Source organism: Malus domestica, chromosome 17, assembly GCF_042453785.1.
Source record: "Malus domestica chromosome 17, GDT2T_hap1".
Classification (NCBI taxonomy): domain Eukaryota; kingdom Viridiplantae; phylum Streptophyta; class Magnoliopsida; order Rosales; family Rosaceae; genus Malus; species Malus domestica.
Window position 1 is genome coordinate 9,783,979 of NC_091677.1, and position 19,374 is coordinate 9,803,352.

Consider the following 19,374-nt stretch of genomic DNA (forward strand, 5'->3'; position numbering starts at 1 on the left):
ATATTTTGGTCTAATTATACTCAAATTTCACTTTATTTGAAAGAAGAAGATATATAAGTTCAAATTTCATAAATAATAATTGTTAAATAAAAAAGTTGCTTCAATATATCTTTAAACACACAATTTCTAAAATTTTAGCTATAAATATCGAGAAATTTCAACAAAAAAATTATTTACTCTAAAATTCACCTTTCGTTTATGTGTTATACAACTATAAGAAACTATAATTATATTTTTTTGGAAATTGCTTTAAATTGTATCGAGTATATTATCTTAACTCTTTAATTAAATGTAACTGCCATATGAATAAAAAACAGAGCAAAAGTGCCCGCAGCTACAAGAAAAACGTGATATTCCCCCTATTGAGTTTGAATTTGTTATTTTTATTTCATATAGAGAGAACTTAATCCAACTTTTTACTTCTTAGTGATATTCTATTCCCAATATTTAAACGTGTCTCAAGCTCAATATCTCCTCTCCATCAATTTAAAAACCAAATTCAAATTAATGTCATTTTGTATTCTGGAAGCATGAGATAGGAAAAAGAAAATATAAATTTTTCTACCTTAAAAATGATTTTTATTTTATATTTGTTTTTTTAGTAAAATATTTGGTAATTCAATTAAAAAATGATTTTAAAATGGGCCCCGCTGCACGGCCTAATTACAACACCCGGGAAATGGCGTTATAGGTCCAAACTCCAAGAAAAAGCATATGGCCCACATGCCCAAGATTCGTACGGCTTATAACCAATCAAACCGCGGGACAGCCCAAGGAACAAAGATTCTTCCGTGCACCAAATCACAGGTAACAAATATCTCTCCTCCCCCTCTTTCTCTCCCCCCCCCCCCCCCCCCCCCCCATCGGATTAGACTTTTGGCAAAGACTCAGAGAGCTTCGACTCGTTTCTCTCACTGCCGCCCAGCTCCTCCCTGCCTCCCGCCAGCTCAATCACCACCGCCGACGTGATCTACAGCTCTGATGTAATCTCCGGGCGCTGGCTTCCTGCGGAATTGGAGCAACTGATCGCGAAATTTATAGGGTTTGTAGTTTTCTCTCTTGGTACTGTGTATAGGGTTTGTACGAGTTCCAAAATTGATGCTTTTGAGATTAGTTTTTTATTTTTTTATAATTCTACTGTTTATTTTTTTTTAAATCTAATCGACCTCAAATCATGTGCTTTGACTTTTTTTATTTGTTGTGATTTTTTAATTATTTGTTGTAGTTGTAGCACTTGATTAGCATATGCTCTGTTTGGTTGCTGAGAAAGTGCGAGAAAATTGCGTAATTGAGTCCATAATTTTCCATTGCTTTATTTTCATTTTCCTGGAACCTCACTGAACTGAGCTGAGCTAATCATTTGACTCAATAGTTAATTTGTTTAAAGTTATGAACTTGTGTTTTTTCGAGCTAAAATTTATATTTGTAGGTAAATTTTGGGTGGTATTTTTCTAAATTTTTTTTTTCTCCCTTGTAAAATATGGACAAACAGCAGTATTGAAAAATTTGGTGAGCACGAACATCCTAAAACCGTAGCAAAATTTGAAATATTAGTGGCAAAACTGATTGACCTGCTCAAGTAATATGCTTAACCAAATTAAAACACTACGGATTAATTCATATACACGCGTGCGCACACATATAAAACTCACCCATTCACATTAATAACCGAGGACTAGGAGGAGTGTCGTCTTTCATTTCTTTATAAAACGGCAATTGTGGTGTTTGTGATCTTCGTTTAACTATATTGGGACATTACCTTATGACTGCTCTGGCATTTTTTTCAAGGCCGAGATCAACTGTGATGTGTCATCCTGAGCTGAGTTGTAGGGTGTGATAAAGAATCAAGTTCACATGATTTCTCGAGGGGAAGATGGGACAGATAAAGTTGCTTCTGATGTATTACAAAAGAAAGAGAGTTCTGATAGTGAAATTAATGTGCCACATCAAACTCCTAATAAAGGGATCTATCCATTGCAGTCAGATCATAAAGGAACTGCTCAATTTCTAACACCTGAGAAAGCGTCGCAGGTGCCTGATGGAGTTGTTAGTGCATCACAACCAAATCAAGAAGGAAGTGCTTCCTCTTTAACATCTGAGAAAACCCCTCAAACCCCTGAAACCACTGCACTTGCCTTGCGATCTGGTCAAGAAGGAACCACTCCATCTACTACACTTGAGAGAGTGTTAGACGATGGTTATCACTGGAGAAAATATGGCCAGAAATCTGTCAAGGGAAATTCATATGTAAGAAGTTACTACAGATGTACGCATCCAAAATGTGAAGTCAAGAGGCAAGTGGAACGTAAACATAGTGGCCAGATAACAGATACCATATACTTTGGTGAGCATGAGCATTCTAAAGTCCAAAGTGTCCCAGCAGCTGTTAGTTTTGTTGTATCCATTGTTGATGACGGAAGACCAGAAGTGGTTTTGGAAACTGATGGTGAAGGTGAGAATGAATCTTAGTTGTTATCTGATTATGGTTCTTACAATGCCAAATCCTGTTTAATTTATTTGATGACCTTGTATTTGAAGATAAATCGTCGAATGCGCATGGCCACGCATCTAACCAGATTGAGCCAGTAGATCCCCCACAGCTTTCAAGCGTTGCAGTTACTGAAGCCGTGCAGGGTGTGCTCGCTCAGTCAAATAGAACAAGAGATGGCGATCCTGACCCTAAAAGACAGTATGTTCTTGCAATAGCTATTTTGAATTTTCCTGTGCACTGGTATATAACACTTACCTTTGTTTAACTGTTATTGAAAAAAAAAATATCAGGAAGAAGGCAAAACATAAAGGCAACTCATTACCCGTGGTTGTTCAGACTTTGAGTGAGGTTGATATAGTGAGTGATGGGTACAGATGGCGCAAATATGGGCAGAAATTAGTGAAAGGCAATCCAAATCCAAGGTATAATCAGTTTGATGCTTCCATGTATTGACGATTTATATGAGGTGTGCACCAAATTTCCACTCTGCTCATTGGTTTGGAAATACAGAAATGCACTGATCACGTCTGATAGTTTCACTGCTTATACAGACTAAATTTCATTACGAACTTTGGCCTGAGAGCTGATTTTATCAGCTGATATGAAATTTAACCCTAATCTTTGTGCTCGATCTGGTAAAGAAAAATTTTAACTCATCATTGCAAGTTTGCAACTGCTATCATTAAACTGCAAATGTAATATGATGTGAAAGTATTTTACACGGTACATTCCACCCATGATCTGATTCTGGACTATGATCAAAATTGACGTTAGAGGCTAATGGTGCAATCCAATGTCTGTCATAGTGCCTTTTTTACAATTTCATCGAAAACTTGTGCAGTCTGAGACTTGCATGCGCAGTAATTGCGTTGATCACATTGGACATTCTTTTCCTTCGTGTAATTTGCGTATGCATCTCTAGTCTTGTATCTTGCTCTTGGGATAAACTGGAAGAATTAGATGTTATTACTTCTGAGACAATAGTGACTGTATCTATCAGCTTTGTTCAAACGTGCCCTGCTTCTTGTTTTATTTAGTTTGGTCTTGTTTAGTGTCAATGTCATATAATGATGTGAACGGAATCAATTTGTGTTTCAAAGTTTTCAGTTAATCTCTTTGGCATTTTTTTATTTGTCTTAGTTTCTTTTGGTATACTGTGTTGCTGACTCTGCTCTGCTTCTGCACTTGCATTATGTAGGAGTTACTACAGATGCTCAAATCCTGGATGCCCCGTTAGGAAACATGTAGAGAGGGCGTCTCATGATTCGAAAGTGGTTATAGCCACATATGAGGGGCAACATGATCATGATATGCCCCCGACAAGGACTGTCACCCATAATACAGCAGCATCAAACGTGTTTACGACGGCCCGCATTAGTGAGTCTGGTGCTGTACCCAAGGGGAATGCTGTATGCCGCGATACTAGCCCAGAACATGAAGTTAAACCAAGCAAGCAACGGAAAACTAAATCACGTGATGTTGCTGGCTCTGATGTGGTCGTAGATTCTGATCTGAGCCCTGAAAGAACACTACATGAGAAGTTGGTTGCAAAAGCATGTACCACAAAAGAAAGCGAACCCCCTTACATGATTGTTTGTAGAGCAGATCAAATGAAAACTCTTGAGTTGGGAATTAAATCAGAAGGCGATGATATGGTTGTTTGCGACAATCTGCGTCCAGAAAGTAATCCATTGGAGCAAGAAAAGCCGAAAGCAGAACCCGTTGATAGTTAACCTGCAATGCTGGATCTAGATTCATCGACGCCCTAAATAATGTATCAATGCATCAATGCATCAGGACAGGCCCGGTGCTAGGGTTTATCTTATTCATTGTTCCTCTTGTTTTCGTTTCAGGAGAGGATGCTCTGGTGGAATGCCAATAATGATCAACAGCGGATTGGAAAATTAACAAAAGTTGTGTAAATTATTTATATAGATTGAATGACCTCGGAGATGTAGGGATTAGACTAAGGAAGGAGGACTCATGTCATGTTAGTACTTATATATGAAGGTTGTATCGCATAGTTTACTTGAATAATTCTGGGCTTGTGGTATCGATTGTTGCGATTTAAACGCCATAGTTTACTAATTGTTGCGATTCAAGGACAATGGCACTAACCCTCCTCGAATGGACAAAATTCATAATCTGACCTAAATTAATCTACCTTAAAACCCAAGTAATTAGTGTATGATGAACATGGGGAAAAGAAATCTCCCAATCTCTTTCCTTCAGTTCTCTTTATTTGATGGTATTTAGACTTAAACTTCCTCAAAAAAGGAAGAAAAAAAAAACATTTGGGCCAATCCAAGCTCTCTCTCTCTCTCTCTCTCTCTCTCTCTCTCTCTCAGTTACTGAGACAACCATGAAATGCCTCCTTGTAACAGTTGGCGGCTTACAAGGGTTTGAACACATGAAAAAACATGTTCTGTTCTCTAAGCTTGCCTCACCTCCATTCCGGAAAAAAAGCATCAATTCGTGCTCGGTTTGCACCTCCATGCACAAGAAGCAACCAAATCTCTGTTCTTCCAGCCAAGATAGAGTGCTCCATCCCGCTCTTCAAGTCGATATTTGTCAGAGTAGTTCTCTAGCAGCGTCTTGATGGTGGCATTTACCAATGAGCTTAGAGGGTATGGTGTAAATCCAGCCATTGCGAAGCGCAACCTCCATTTCCCAAGAAGTTCGTGTCTTTCCACCCTTTCAATGCCCTCACATGCTATTATGTTAACAACCTCCCTAGCCAAGCAGTGTTGCTCCACATTGATCCGCTCCTTGTGATCCCTCGGAAGAGTAACATCAATTGACTCAAACATAGCTGTGTAGTAATTTAGTGTTTCTACAAAGCGTGGATAAAATGCAGCAGTGTTTGTGTTAGATTCTTGCTCAACGAGGGTCACCACTTTCGGAGACAAGCTCTTAACCAACCTCAACAGCCTATCCCGATGGTTCTGAGTGCTGACACTCTCATCTGGCATGTGGTGCAGCATGAAAGCAAAGTTCACAGCCAAAGCCTCCCCAGGTCGAACACCAAGATGCCCCAGCTGAACGTCGCAGCCAGACATGGCTGCAGCATGAAACTCAAACGGCACCTTAAACGACTCAGCAAGTTTAGACAGCGCCTTTCCCACAATATTTAGTCCTCCCCCACGGGCATAAGCTGACATGGAGTCGTCAATACCTGTTATACGTATATGGGGTGGTCCACCAGGTCTGGATGCAAAAGCCTGGATTAGAGTGATCCACTGACTCCCCTGACCGATTTGGAAATCAATGATGTGAACTCGGTTCTCGTCCTTCATGGCTTCTGCAATGGCTCCATTTGCAGACATGTACCCAAACTTGAAGTAGGGACAAACCTCATAAAGAATGTGCATGTAAGAGAGGAGTTCGGACCTCGCTGGTTCTTTGCATCTCAGTGCTTTGTAAATGTTACTCCCCGAGGATGCCTTCCGTGCAACTAGTCCTTCCAGCAAGTATGCCCCCAACCTCTGAATCGGTTCACCTGAAACCGATACCATCTGGCGTAACTCATCCTTCATCCATTGTGCCATTAACAGATCATTATCAGCTACTGCTTTTGCGAAGAAGATGAGGACTTGCTTCAAATCCTTTTTAGAGATTGATTCCATAATCTGTCCCAAGCTGTCTGTGTCTGGCAGGGTATTGCTCGCTCCATTCGGGAAATTAATGCAATAGTTATCAAGAATGTTGGAATCAGGACCCAGCATTACAGTTTCTAATTGTTTCAGCTTGTACTTGAAGTCAGGTGCATCATCAGTTATGCAGGATCCGCTTATCGGAGAGCTGTAGGTCTGGTCAGGGGAATGATACCGCTCAGACGGATATGAATGAGAGTCTTGCTGTGACATCGGGCTTCCACTAGGTGAGAAGCTGACATTTGATGGGGAGTTATAAATGGTGTAGCTACCATTAGACCAGGAAGACTCCAAAGTGCAGTAGTGGAAACTCTGCATTGGGAGGTGGGTACTTTGGCTGCTCTCGTTGTAATGTAGCTGGGGGTCCAAAGTTTGGAACCGAGGCAAGCAGTAGGCTTCTACTTCTTGGATTGGCTGATAATGCAACCGGTTTGACATCCCTGAACTTCTCTGCTGCTTCGATGCTTGCATTGAAGAGTAGTCTCCTTGTTGACTCTGTTGCCAAAAAGTGTCTTTCTATTTGTGTTATCCAAACTTCGTCAGAGCTATAAAGGAACCTTCGAATTCGCTTGCCAGAAGCATTATCTGTATGACAATAAGAGACCTCGGTTACACAGATATATGGAACAAAGAGGGCACGACATAACACAGAACCAGCATAATCTGCAGAAAAAAAAAAAACGAGATCTGTGCAATACCACAAAGATAAGTGAAAAGCATGAGGAAAAATGATAAGATTTAGTCATTATGCAATTCGGAGTTAGGAGAGGCTGAAGTGGAGTTCTCGTAAATGGAAAAGACGGTGCATGATAGCCTAATAGTTCACTAACAATTTTAGTTGTAGAACAACTAAAGAAATTCGCATTAGCAAAATACAGGTAAATCTTTTGAGAACAATTTCACAACTTCAACATCAAACTTATTGATCTCAGCAGTTAAGAAAGCAAGTACAAAACCTGTTGTTTTAATTCCTTGGTGTTTCCAACCTGGAGTTTATTCACCAATAATCAAGTATAGCAAGAATGCAACCGCAATTCGAGGCCAACACGACCAGATAAGCATACGAAAATAATCTAAAATGACGAACATGACACTTGAAAACCGGTAGAGAACCAATCCATCCAATCCATCAATATGATTATGCAATTAAAAGAGATTAAAAAGTTTCAAAAAAACATAAATTGACATTGATCATACAATTACTGGTGCAATATTAGCCTAATTTCTAGTAAACTATAAAACCAAATGATCTCAAATCTCAACGGTAAACTTCCAATTAACAAGATTAGCCATTCTCCCAACAACTCTCTTCTCTAACCCTTTAACCACTCTCTACTGCCACATTCTTTCCATTTCGACAACCAAAAAAAGTACGAAACTCTCCAGCCAAATGAATCACAAAAGAAATAACCGCGGTGAATTCAAATTAATACTTTAACTATAAAATCAGGAAGTTAAACAGATAATGACCATTTCACCACCAAATCATCATCCCAAAGCACTCAGGAAAACAGAAACAGCTTAGTGCTCGTTTGGAAGTCCTTCTAAAATGACTAAAAGCGCTTTTGTTAAAAATATGTTTGGAACCAATCCTTAGGAAAAATGCAAGTGAATCCTGAAAACGCACTTGAAGTGCTTCTTACAAGAAGCACATAACTAGTGCTTTTGAAACCCAAAAATATTTTCACTAAAAGCGCTTTCAGTCATTTTAAAAACGCTTCCAAATGAGTCCTTAATTTTTGGCTCCAACACCATTGAATTCGAACCCAAATTTTCGATTTTTGAGAAACCCCATTGGTTTTAAGCCAATGATAAAGTTTGAAACTTTCCACAAACAATCAAATGTATAGTTCATAAAGCAAAAGGGACACCAAATCTCAACAAAAACAAGAGTTTCATACTTGAAGCTTCAGTCTTTCCAGAAAGAGAAAAAACACAGATATCGAAAACAGAGCGCCATGAAATCCACCAAAAGGAGAGCAAAGTTTGTATATAATATACCTTAAAGCAACATCACCAACCCATTTCAAGTAACAGAGAATCCTCCATGAAAACACAACTCAGAGCTCAAAACATTCCCAAAAAGGAAATGACTGGTTTGCAACACCACCAGAATTGCCAATTTAAAACAGAGGATTTGAATGGAAAAATTAGTAAATGATGACTTCCAATTTGACAATACCAAGTCTTTGGTTGAAAGGAATAGGAATACCTTGTTTGAAGGAATTTGAAGCTTGAAATTCCACCCAAGACCAGTCTTTTTCTGACAGTGGGAGTGACTCGGCGAGAGAGAGAGAGAGAAGAAGAAGAAGAAGAGAACCCACCTGTGGAATATAAAAAATTCTGACTTGGAAAAAGCCCTTTAAATATTGTGAAATTACATTACTACCAGTGGGATTTGTTTGTCAGCAAGTTGTATAACCCTTTACTGCAACAACCATATGGTCAATGTCCAACCTAACACCTGAAAACCAGAAATGCGATCATATTAATTAGAACGGATGTGCGAATGTGCTCTTGATATGCAATTTTGTTCAAATTCTGCTTCCTATGATTTAATTTTCTTTGGCAAATCCTATGATTTAATTTGGCTTACGATTGTATAAAATAAGATACTAATAATGAGACCAGCATACTCTTTTTCATGATCAGTCGAAGTAACGAATATCAGAATTTTAGTGGGCCGTAATAATAAAGTTATTCTATCACTTACAATATCTAAGCGCATATTTAAGTTTGCTCGAAATTGATTTTACCAATATACCCTTTTGATTAGTATAACTAAGCCATGTGTTGCTTGCTTGTACTTGAATTGATCATTTTAGTCTTTTAGATGAGCTGGTTTATTTTCCCTCTCACATGCACATGGAGCAAGTCAGCATGACATCAACTAATCCAACGGACTATTTCAGTTTTGTTACTGGTTCTTGGATCTTCGTCAAGCAAGCCAGCCATGCTCCTCACTTGCAAATTCCTTCTATATACAGAATATGTTGGTTGGTTTATCTAAATATTATGGTCAAGGTTTTACAAGACCCTAGGGACGGCCACGGTAGGCTGGGGTCTAGTGCCTAAGCGGTTAGACGGGACCTATAAGAGGCCTGGACGGATTTAAGTAAATTTATTATATATTGTATAAAATGCAAAATAAAAGTTATTGATTTTTCTATCTAAGTGAGGTTGCAACCTAGGCGGGTGCCTAGGAGGGTTTAGGTAGGTTTAGGCGAGCTAGGCGGGTTAAACGGGTCTCACGCACTTTCTTAATTTTCAAACGCTTAGGGACTAATCGAGGCAGTGGCCAGCGGCGTAGGCAATGCTAGGCAAGGATTTTTAGAACAATGACTATGATCCCAACTCCAAAATCAACCTCATTCCCGTGTCGTGTTAACGGTCTAAATAAGTCCACCAGCATATGTCCAACGAACATAAGACTACTATTTATAGCGTTATTCACAAGCTAATATCATCCCTATTCATGTGTCGTGTTAACGGTCTGAATGAGTCCACGAGCATATGTCCAACTAACATAAGATTGCAATTAGCATTATTCACAAGCTAAATTCAATTTAATCTAGAAGTAGTGGACTAATTTTGGTGTTAGCGGAAGGGTAGCATGGTAAGGTTCAGGGTTTAGTGGGTCCTAATTACCAAGTTATATATATGAGAAAGTGATACACACGTTATATTAAAGTGACACACACAAGCTTAATCTAAATATTATGGTCAAGGTTTTACAAGACCCTAGGGATGGCCACAGTAGGCTGGGGTCTAGTGCCTAAGCGGTTAGACGGGACCTAGAAGAGGCCTAGACGGATTTAAATAAATTTATTATATATTGTATAAAATGCAAAATAAAAGTTATTGATTTTTCTATCTAAGTGAGGTTGCAACCTAGGCGAGTGCCTAGGAGGGTTTAGGCGAGCTAGGCGGGTTAAACTGGTCTCACGCACTTTCTTAATTTTCAAACGCTTAAGGACTAATCGAGGCAGTAGCCAGCGACGTAGGCAGTGCTAGGTAAGGATTTTTAGAACAATGACTATGATCCCGACTCCAAAATCAACCCCATTCCCGTGTCATGTTAACGGTCTAAATAAGTCCACCATCATATGTCCAACGAACATAAGACTACTATTTATAGCGTTATTCACAAGTTAATATCATCCCTATTCATGTGTCGTGTTAACGGTCTGAATGAGTCCACGAGCATATGTCCAACTAACGTAAGATTGCTATTAGCATTATTCACAAGCTAAATTCAATTTAATCTCGAAGTAGTGGACTAATTTTGGTGTAAGCGGAAGGGTAGCATGGTAAGGTTCAGGGTTTAGTGGGTCCTAATTACCAAGTTATATATATGAGAAAGTGATACACACGTTATATTATATATATTAGAAAGTGACACACACGGTTGAGCATGGAGAGAACCTTATTATGGTAATTAAAGTGATAAATTAAGATGACGTAGGAAAGTTCAAAGTAGTGCCTCCACTTGACCTTCTCTTTGTCTTTCCTAAATAGAGATTGAGATTCTCTTCGGATCTCACACTCCAGAGTTCACAAACAAATGAATTCAAATCACTCAGTTTAAATTATTCAATTTTCATTAGCTTAATCTATTGGCGCCTTACATACAATCTCTCTCTCTCTCTCTCATAAACAGTATGAATTTTTTGGTCAGTGAACTTTGGAGTGTGAGATCCAGAAGTGATTTAAATCCCCTAATTAGTTTCATTCATCCTATCTATAAAAAATGATGCCCGTCCCTGCAGAATTTGTATCTGCAATCTAATTTATTTGGTCAGTGAACTTTGGAGTGTGAGTTCCGGAAGTGATTTAAATCCCCTAATTAGTTTCATTCGTCCTATCTGTAAAAAATGATGCCCGTCCCTGCATAATCTGTATCTGCAATCTAATTTATTATATTTTATGCTGATATTTTTAATCCCACGTTGCTCTTTTAAATTGCAAACATAACTACTTTTGATCGGAGTTCTCTGGTTTACTTTTTCTAAAAAATGATGTGATTTTGATTTATTAATGATGTAAATATATATATATAATTTTTTTGTGAAAAATATAAATAATATGTTAATATTATTATGTATCTCGCTTTTTTGTGAAAAAATATAAACAATATGGGTGTTCTCCTATTTCATTTCAAATTGAAGGTGCAAAGTGCAATGCACTTTTTCATACTTAATTGAATTTTCAACTTTAAGTTTGGATGAACCAACCAAAGCGACTAAAACGTTAAAAGTTTGAGGGTTTTGAAATGTTTATTTTCTGGGTTATCATTTAAACATCAATTCTACTTCAAATCAACTAACTTTGAAATTGTTAGTCATCCAACACTTATCAAATGAAAAAAAAAAACTATGTTATTCAAACCCTAAAATTCCTTACTCGTTGCTGGGACTTAGGTATTCGAAGTACTTATTTTTGGTCAAGCACTTTATGCGCATGCTAATACATAAAATACAATATTTATTTGAAAGTTGGAAGATTATGACTGCAGAAATCACAATTTCAAAAAATGAGGATTAGGTGTAGAGCTCACTCCACATTGAATTTCAACGATTCGAACTGTCTACTTTGTTAGTCTCGATTCATAGATCATCCTTGTAAAAATTCAATTCAATCCGAAATTATTTGCCTATTTAATTATCAAGATCAAATTTCATTGTTTCTTATATAACAAAGTATTCGTTAATTTCTTTGAATCCAATTAGATGTCTTAAATATTTCCGATTTGACTAATATTTTGCAAGGATCATTAAAATTCGATATAGTGTGGACCCCACAACTAATTCCCATTATATATATATATATATATATATATATATATATATATATCAATTAAAAGTTATGATATTAACAAGGGAACTTTAACGGAAAGCACCTAATACTGTTCACTTTAACGAAAAACCACATTTTTACACTAAAAAGTCAATCCTAATACTATTCACTTTACCCTTTATTTTGTCCTTATCATTAAAACTCAAAGTTTTCAAGCCCTTTTCATTAGTTTTCCTTATTAACAATGGAGTAGGATTATCTCCCCTCTTTTTTTCCCTCCCCTTCCCTTCCCTTCCCTCCTATTTGAACGGTCATGGTTAAACCACGTCAACATCTTATATTAATTTTTTATGGCAAGAGAAAGACAAAATAAGAGAATGTGAGATGAGGGGGTGGAAAATGATGGAAAGATGAGGGGAGAGAATCCTAGTCCATTAACAATACGTCAATCAAATTTATTGGAATTATAAATAGGTCAATGAGACTTTAAGATACATTAAAACACCTCAATCTAATTAAAATTACAAATGATGTCATTATCAATTAAAACACCAAACTTTTCCATCTCCCTAATTGTAAATTGCGCAGCAGCCATAAAGCAGTCTCAGACTTCAACCTCCTCACCTCCCACCTTCAACCTCCATCACCTTCCACCACCTTCATCATCCGAGTAACGATTCCGACGAACAATTCGCATTTGCGACTAAAAAATCACGATCAAGGTAATTTGTTTCTTCCTATTTTATTCTTGTTCTTCAATTTTTACGTTTTAGGTTATTTGAGTTGTGTTTTTGAGAGATTTGGAGTAATTTTGCACAATATACCTTTTGGTTTTGAATTTGAGCTTGTTTGGATGTTAAAATTGGTTTGGGCATATAACAATTTTAGTCTGTTTCGGCATATTTGTTGGCTCTGTGTATGTTTATTCATGGTGGTTATGTCATTTAGTTTAATCGTCGCCTCCCGTGTTCTGTAATTTTACATTTAGATTCAAATAGGTTTGTGGATTCAGTTACTGCAACGCAGTCTTATTCTGTGGATTCAGACACTTTGTTGCAGTGCCTGTTTCCTATTCTATGATTGTGCATTGATATTCAAATAGGTTTGTGGAATCAGACACTACGACGCAGTGCCTATTTCCTATTTTGTGGATTCAAACACTTTGTTGCTGTATCTGTTTCCTGTTCTGGGATTCTGCATTCGTTTTCAAATAGGTTTGTGGATTTGTTGCAGTGTTTGTTTCTTGATCTATGAATTCAGACACTTCATTGCAGTGTCTATGTCATGTTCTGTGCTTTTACGTTGATGGATTTAGACATACAATATTAATATCGCTAACACAAACTTTTTATATTTTTTTCTTTTACAGTTGAAACATGTCCCAAAAAAAAGTTAAAGGGATACATAAACAAGTGAAAGAGAAAATGATGGATATTATTGATTTGCACTCGGGAGGATATTACTGATTTTCACAATGGAAAGTGTTGTTAGTTTTATGTAGCCTCTCATGGAAAATTTGGTTCTAGTTAGGCCGTTTTGTGATCTATATTTTATAAGCCATATATATCTCTACTGGCCATATATATGGTTCTAATTAATATGAAAAAGATTTCCATGGGGTCAACCTTACTTTTTGTGGTTACGAACCCTTATCAGGTTCTACCTTGAGGAGCTGATAAGATTTGGAGCTGGGCAACGAGTTTTGATAGGAAGTAGATAAGAATTAGAGAGGGAAGAACATAAAAAAAGAAATAAAGTCAAGAGAGAAGGGTATAAGGGTATAATAGTTATTTTCTAACTCGCTTAAACCCATGTGACATGCTTCATTGACATATGAATAATTATTATAAATATTTGATTGATTATGTCCTAAAAGAAAATTGATTATTGATTTATGACTAATTAGTAAAGATTTTATTGATATATATATACACGAGAGAAAAGAAGTAGTCTACTTTGTAGTTGACGGCTAAAACTCAGGTCTTGGTTCTTTATGACAGCTTTGCGCGTGTTAGAAAGTAGGACTCCATTTGTAGTTTTATGATTAAGTTTTATGAATAGTTTGACTTGCCTAATCCTTCACCTTCCTCATTAAAAAAAGAGATAAACCCCGAAAGACTTTTAGACATTGAATCAATCAATGTTTATCCTTCCTGCAAGTGATTCTCATCCCTACATATGATTTAAGATTTATGTAAATCTGCAGAATCAAATTTGCAAAAGAAGTTGAGCAAAAAGGGAATCTTGTTGCTTCCTTGTTCCCTCTAATGGCCCCACCAACTCTTATCTTCAGTCACCCTTTCTTCATTCCCCCATTTGGCATTTTGTATTTGTTTAGAGAGAGAGAGAGAGAGAGAGAGATGGGTATTATTTTGCTTCAAGTAAGTATAAGCATTAGCTCATGGCTCAAGGGAAAAGGACCTCTAATCTTCTCAAGTGGTTTTATTTTTGTGCTTTCATCGTTTGCATCCAATAAATTGACTAATCAAACATTGATACATGCATCTACATATAGGATATCACTTTCGAGCGACGATGTTCGCAAATCAAAATTTATATGAGCATCATGTCTCGAAGCCTCATTTAATAATTAAAATATTTCATTTTTAATAGAAAGCAAACGTACTCCAACATCCATAACATTTTTGAGCAAAGTTTTAAAAGACGTTAGGCTTTAGTTAGGCAATAGGCTGGGACCTAGCGCTTAAGCGGCTAGGCGGGGTCTAGGCAGGAGTCTTGGCGGACTAGGCAAATTTAATAAAATCTATTATATTTCGTGTAAATAAATGTCTATTTATACTAAAAATATATATAATTTTATCATAAACTACAAAATAAAATAACATATATATTATAAGATATTGGAACATAATGAAACATGAAAAACAAGCATATAATGTGTGTTCATTTAAGTATTCAATAAGTCTCTTACAATTTATTGAAAAAAAAAATGCAAAAAGTTATCTATTTTCTATTTAAGTGAGTCGCAACCTAGGCGGGCGCCTCAGTAGGTCTAGGTGTCATTTCTTAAATTTGAAACGTCTAAGCATTAATTAAGACGGTGACCAGCTGCCTAGCACCTAAACGAGGTCTAGTCAGCGTTAAACGAGAATTTTTACAACAGTGCTTTTGAGAGAGAATATTCACAAACATCTTGTCTCGAAACCGCATTTAATAATCAAAACAGTTCATTTTCTATAAAGTGTACACGCAGTCCAGCATCCATAACATATAGATACAAATCGCACATAAGCAAAACTATTCAACATTTGTTTGAAGTAATGATTTTTGTGGACCCCAATACTAGACCTAGCTAGCAGCTAGCTTATTGTAGGTGGTAGTTGGGAGTTCCTACAGTATTGGAGTTTAAAATTAATATTGTCTTCTAATTAACCAAAGCTTTCAATAAAAACAGTTGATTTTGGACTATGTTAAGTTAAACAAAACTTAACAAATTTAAGGGTGCAATTATTTGCCTAAGTTGTATCCTAAAACGTCCCTAGGATTGTACCTAAAAAACCTCATACAATTTGGTCCCATTGAGGAGGAAGTCTATCTACGATATTTCATATCTCCTTGGACAAAGTACATTTATCCATCGTCTACATTTGAATGACTATATGTCGTTGATATAAACTAGTATTACAACATATTAACGATTAATAATCGCTCATGAGAGCACAAAGAATTGGTTGTAGCATCAATCGTTTCGCTACTTTCCATGAAGCTAAGTCAGGGTGGGCACAGGTCGAGTCGGGTCTATTTTTTGTAGATCCGGATTCGACTTTTTTTTTAACAAGTCCCGAGCCAGTTCGGGTTTATATATTTTATTAGTAGAACCGGCTCCTTTGGATCCGTTTGATATGGTCTAGTACCTACGGATCGAATGGAACCGTTTTCAATCATATGTTGTAAAACAAAACAACAATATAAAACAATTTCTATGTGTTTCTATTACGAAAGAATTACTTCTAACAAAACCAATACCAACAAATGTTATAAAAAGATTCTTAAGACTCTTTGTTTGAAGAAGTTTGATTGTTGTTTTACTTCTTAGGGTTGGACATATATAAAATTATGGTTCATGTGTTTCATTGTGAACCACTTATAAAATGACAAGTGTTAAGACAAATCCTTAAACGGCCAGGACCGAGTTACACACACATAAGAAATATGGACTCAGCTTTGGACTCAGTTTTACACAAACCGAGTCCAACTTAGACAGTTAAAAATTAAACAAGAAACAGGTAGTTTTACATCGGGCCGAATAATACTATCCGAATTCACAAGTCCAAAGACCCATATGCCCATCCCCAAAGGTAAGTGAGTGACCAGCAAAAGCATAATGAAACCTTGACTTTGTTGTATGTTCATTCCCTGTCATCACGCCGACCATGTCACTGCTTTTGGGAGATTGACAGCACCAATTGTTTAATGTTCTGCCTTTGCATGCTTTGTATTTTTCAATTTTTGTCCTCATCTTCTCATCTTCCCCCAAAGTTGCAGGCTTTGCCTTTGCCTTTGCAGACCCTTCAAACTTAAAACTGGTCCAAACCCCAATTTTGTTTTGCATTTTAGGTCACATGTAGGTCCCCTCCATCTACCCTTTTCGATTTCCTAACACAAGAACTTGATTTTTGTCTAAATTTTTGGACCTGGTTGTTGGATTATCTTACTCGATGTCGCTTGAGATCTTTATCTATTTGATTAATATAAGGGACAAGGTAAAAACAACATGTCCATGAAAAAAGTAATGAACCTAAAATTTGCATGTGTATTAATATTGAAGCACGAGCCGTCAAAAGAGCATTCACTACTGCATTTGAAGTTTTGTGTTCAATCTCCTTTCCATGTCATTGCTTGTATAAAAGGTCAGTCGAAGGACACAAAACACAAAAGCAATGCACTGTGTTAGTTAGTGAGAGCATAACCAGGAACCAAAGCCCTCAAATGTTGGAGCCCAAAGGCCCAATTTCACAGAAGCTCAACTTCTTATGACGAAGGAGCTACTTGGAGTCTTGCACCTGCAGTAGTGCTTTGAATTTTGAATTCAAACATAAGAGGTCTTGGCACATTGAGTTTACCATGAATTGAATTCATTTTTCATTGAGAAATTACAGAATATGAGATATTCTTTGATGTTTCTGTTGAAAACTGTAAGAATCCGACGTCGAAAATTTAACAAAACAAAATACAATGCTTAATGGTGTCTAAGACTCTTAAGAAACGAGAAGATATTCGGTGGGGTTGCACGGCTAAGACATCTCTCTCACTGTATGAGATCAAAATACATAATCTTATATATTTATGAGGGGTCTTACGAATGACCCGATCAGGTGCCCCTACCAAGTTTTTCTCTTATGAAACAACTAATCACGTTTGGCAACCAAATCTTTCACATCACATGGCCAACCACTAACATTTGTATGGACATGTCACATGCTCCTTTCTTCACTCTTTGTGGGTTTATGCTGAAAACAGAAAGAAAAAAGATAATCAAGTACTTACTGGGATCAAGTTCTGCAATTAGAGCAGCACCCTTGAAGTAGCAAGATCCCCACCTTTGTGTTTGAATCTTTGGAAGTAGCTGTTGAATGCATAGGAAGCTTGGTTCACCCGAATCTTGCTACAATCTGCACCTCCTCCTCCCCCACAAGCCCAATCCATTGCCGCCTGCAACTCGTCGTCCGGCGTCTGCTCGTCGGTGATGCACCATTGCTCGAACTCCGCAGCTGAAAAATCTAGTATTGTGCGCTCACACACACGCATTAAGTGACAATGGTAGTAGAATACAATTTATACATATTAACTAGTTCCACCTTTTCATGAAGTATTTTTTAGGGTTCTATGGAGACTGAATTTATATGCATCATAAATGGACGTGAAGCTCAAAAGTTGTGTGATTAGGTTACCTGATTTGAGTGGAGCAACTTAGAGAACGAGCAGTGCAGTTATTACCCTCATAAGAAAATTCGACATTTGAGAGGGAGAGAGAGAGAGAGAGACAGAGAGAGAGAACCTATCCAAATGAAAGTCTCAGTGGTCAGGACCAGATCCACCTCCATATATGTTATGTGTTGATAAATGTAACGAGACTCTCTTAAAAGTGAGATCTCTATTCTTTATGAACTCTTTGTCATTTCTTATTTTTTACATAATGTCTTATAATGCTGGCACAGAAATTAACATTAAACTGTGAGGTGAATCTCACTTTAAGAAAGTCTCTTATATTTCTCATTATGTGTTAGGGTAAAACTTTGACAATTTAGCATATGCAAGAGGAGGACACCTTGCCGTGTTATGAAGACAAAAAATTGATTTCGGGTAAACATAAAAACTGATACAGTGCATAAGGGGGTTTATTCAAAGGAGGCAGATTCTCTGCCCTCCCATTTGCCCTCCTGTTTTGTGTGGTCACGGTTAAGCCACGTCAACATTTTATATATTTTTTTTATAGAGATAATAAGACAAAAAGGAATAGTAATATAAAATGTTGACGTGACTTAACCGTGACCAGACAAATAGAAGGGCACGAGAGGGCATGAGAGGGCAAGGGAAGTGGGAGGGCAGAGAATCTGCCTCCTTATTCAACAAGGCTTTTAGTATTTTGGTGTTTGACCATTTCAGCAATAATTAAATTGAATATTTATGCATCTGAGGTTATGTTTTAGGGGGTGTATTCAATAAGGATTCTAATAAATGGAGTATGCGGATTTTAATGGATTCACAGAGTGCGTGAATTTTAACAGAATTCAATATGAATTTTGCTGTGAAGTTTAATATTTTGTAGCATTTTGGTGTCTTGTAAGTGGTGTTTTAATTAGGTGACTGGGTGGAGACTTGGTCATTGTTACTGAATATGCTTTGGTGGCTTAAGAACATCTCCAACAAACGTGTCAAATGTGATATGGAATGCCATGTGGGACAAAAAAACAGCAACATTTCTTCCAACCGAAACGTTATAAGCAGACATGTGAGATTCATACTTTCAACTACGGGCCACCCTACCCAGACCAACAAGACTTGTCCACATTTGGGAAGCAAAGTCACGCCTAAGTGGGTAAACAATTCAACATATATCCACCAACGTCAAACACAACAAAGCCCGTTCAGGGAGCTTTATATTTTCCTTTTGTGGCGTTATATTTCCTTTTGCAATTAGGGTTCTTATTTCAGATAGAATAAATATGCTTACCGGCATATAACCAGTTTAGCTCAGTATGTGGTTGTCAAATTGTTGATTACTCTTAAAGCCGTTCATGTTACTTGAAGCTCAAGCAACCGCAACCGCATTCGTTCTCCATCTCTCTCTTGCGTTACGAATGGATTCTCGAGAGATCAAGTATCAATGTTATGGCTGTTTTAAGAAAATGCTAGGACGCAGGTGCCCATGTAAGGCCTGTAACTGTGATGAGAAAATAAGGAAGAAGTGGC

The 19,374-nt window shown here is 37.2% G+C and overlaps 2 protein-coding genes and 2 long non-coding RNA genes across 6 annotated transcripts; 2 read left to right on the plus strand and 2 right to left on the minus strand.

Moving 5' to 3' along the window:
- The first annotated feature begins 714 nt into the window (after positions 1–714).
- LOC103404995 (WRKY transcription factor 1-like) lies at positions 715–4,544 on the plus strand. The gene is made up of 5 exons (XM_029097659.2): positions 715–1,042; positions 1,789–2,452; positions 2,539–2,689; positions 2,782–2,913; positions 3,690–4,544. The coding sequence occupies exons 2-5, from the start codon at positions 1,855–1,857 to the stop codon at positions 4,222–4,224; spliced, it is 1,416 nt and encodes a 471-aa protein (XP_028953492.1). The 5' UTR covers positions 715–1,042; positions 1,789–1,854; the 3' UTR covers positions 4,225–4,544.
- Positions 4,545–4,671: 127 nt separating this feature from the next.
- SCL5 (scarecrow-like transcription factor PAT1) lies at positions 4,672–8,701 on the minus strand. 3 transcript variants are annotated; one of them, XM_008343958.4, is made up of 3 exons: positions 8,357–8,474; positions 8,146–8,237; positions 4,672–6,729 (listed from the first exon to the last, which is right to left on the minus strand). In XM_008343958.4, the coding sequence occupies exon 3, from the start codon at positions 6,613–6,615 to the stop codon at positions 4,960–4,962; it is 1,656 nt and encodes a 551-aa protein (XP_008342180.1). In that variant the 5' UTR covers positions 6,616–6,729; positions 8,146–8,237; positions 8,357–8,474; the 3' UTR covers positions 4,672–4,959.
- Positions 8,702–12,521: 3,820 nt separating this feature from the next.
- Positions 12,522–13,569, plus strand: LOC108169902 (uncharacterized). Its single transcript, XR_001786218.3, has 2 exons — positions 12,522–12,662; positions 13,310–13,569. It is a non-coding gene; the product is annotated as an uncharacterized lncRNA (long non-coding RNA).
- A 3,450-nt stretch (positions 13,570–17,019) lies between these two features.
- LOC139193901 (uncharacterized) lies at positions 17,020–17,978 on the minus strand. Its single transcript, XR_011578437.1, has 3 exons — positions 17,853–17,978; positions 17,502–17,681; positions 17,020–17,411 (listed from the first exon to the last, which is right to left on the minus strand). It is a non-coding gene; the product is annotated as an uncharacterized lncRNA (long non-coding RNA).
- Between the last annotated feature and the right edge of the window lie 1,396 nt (positions 17,979–19,374).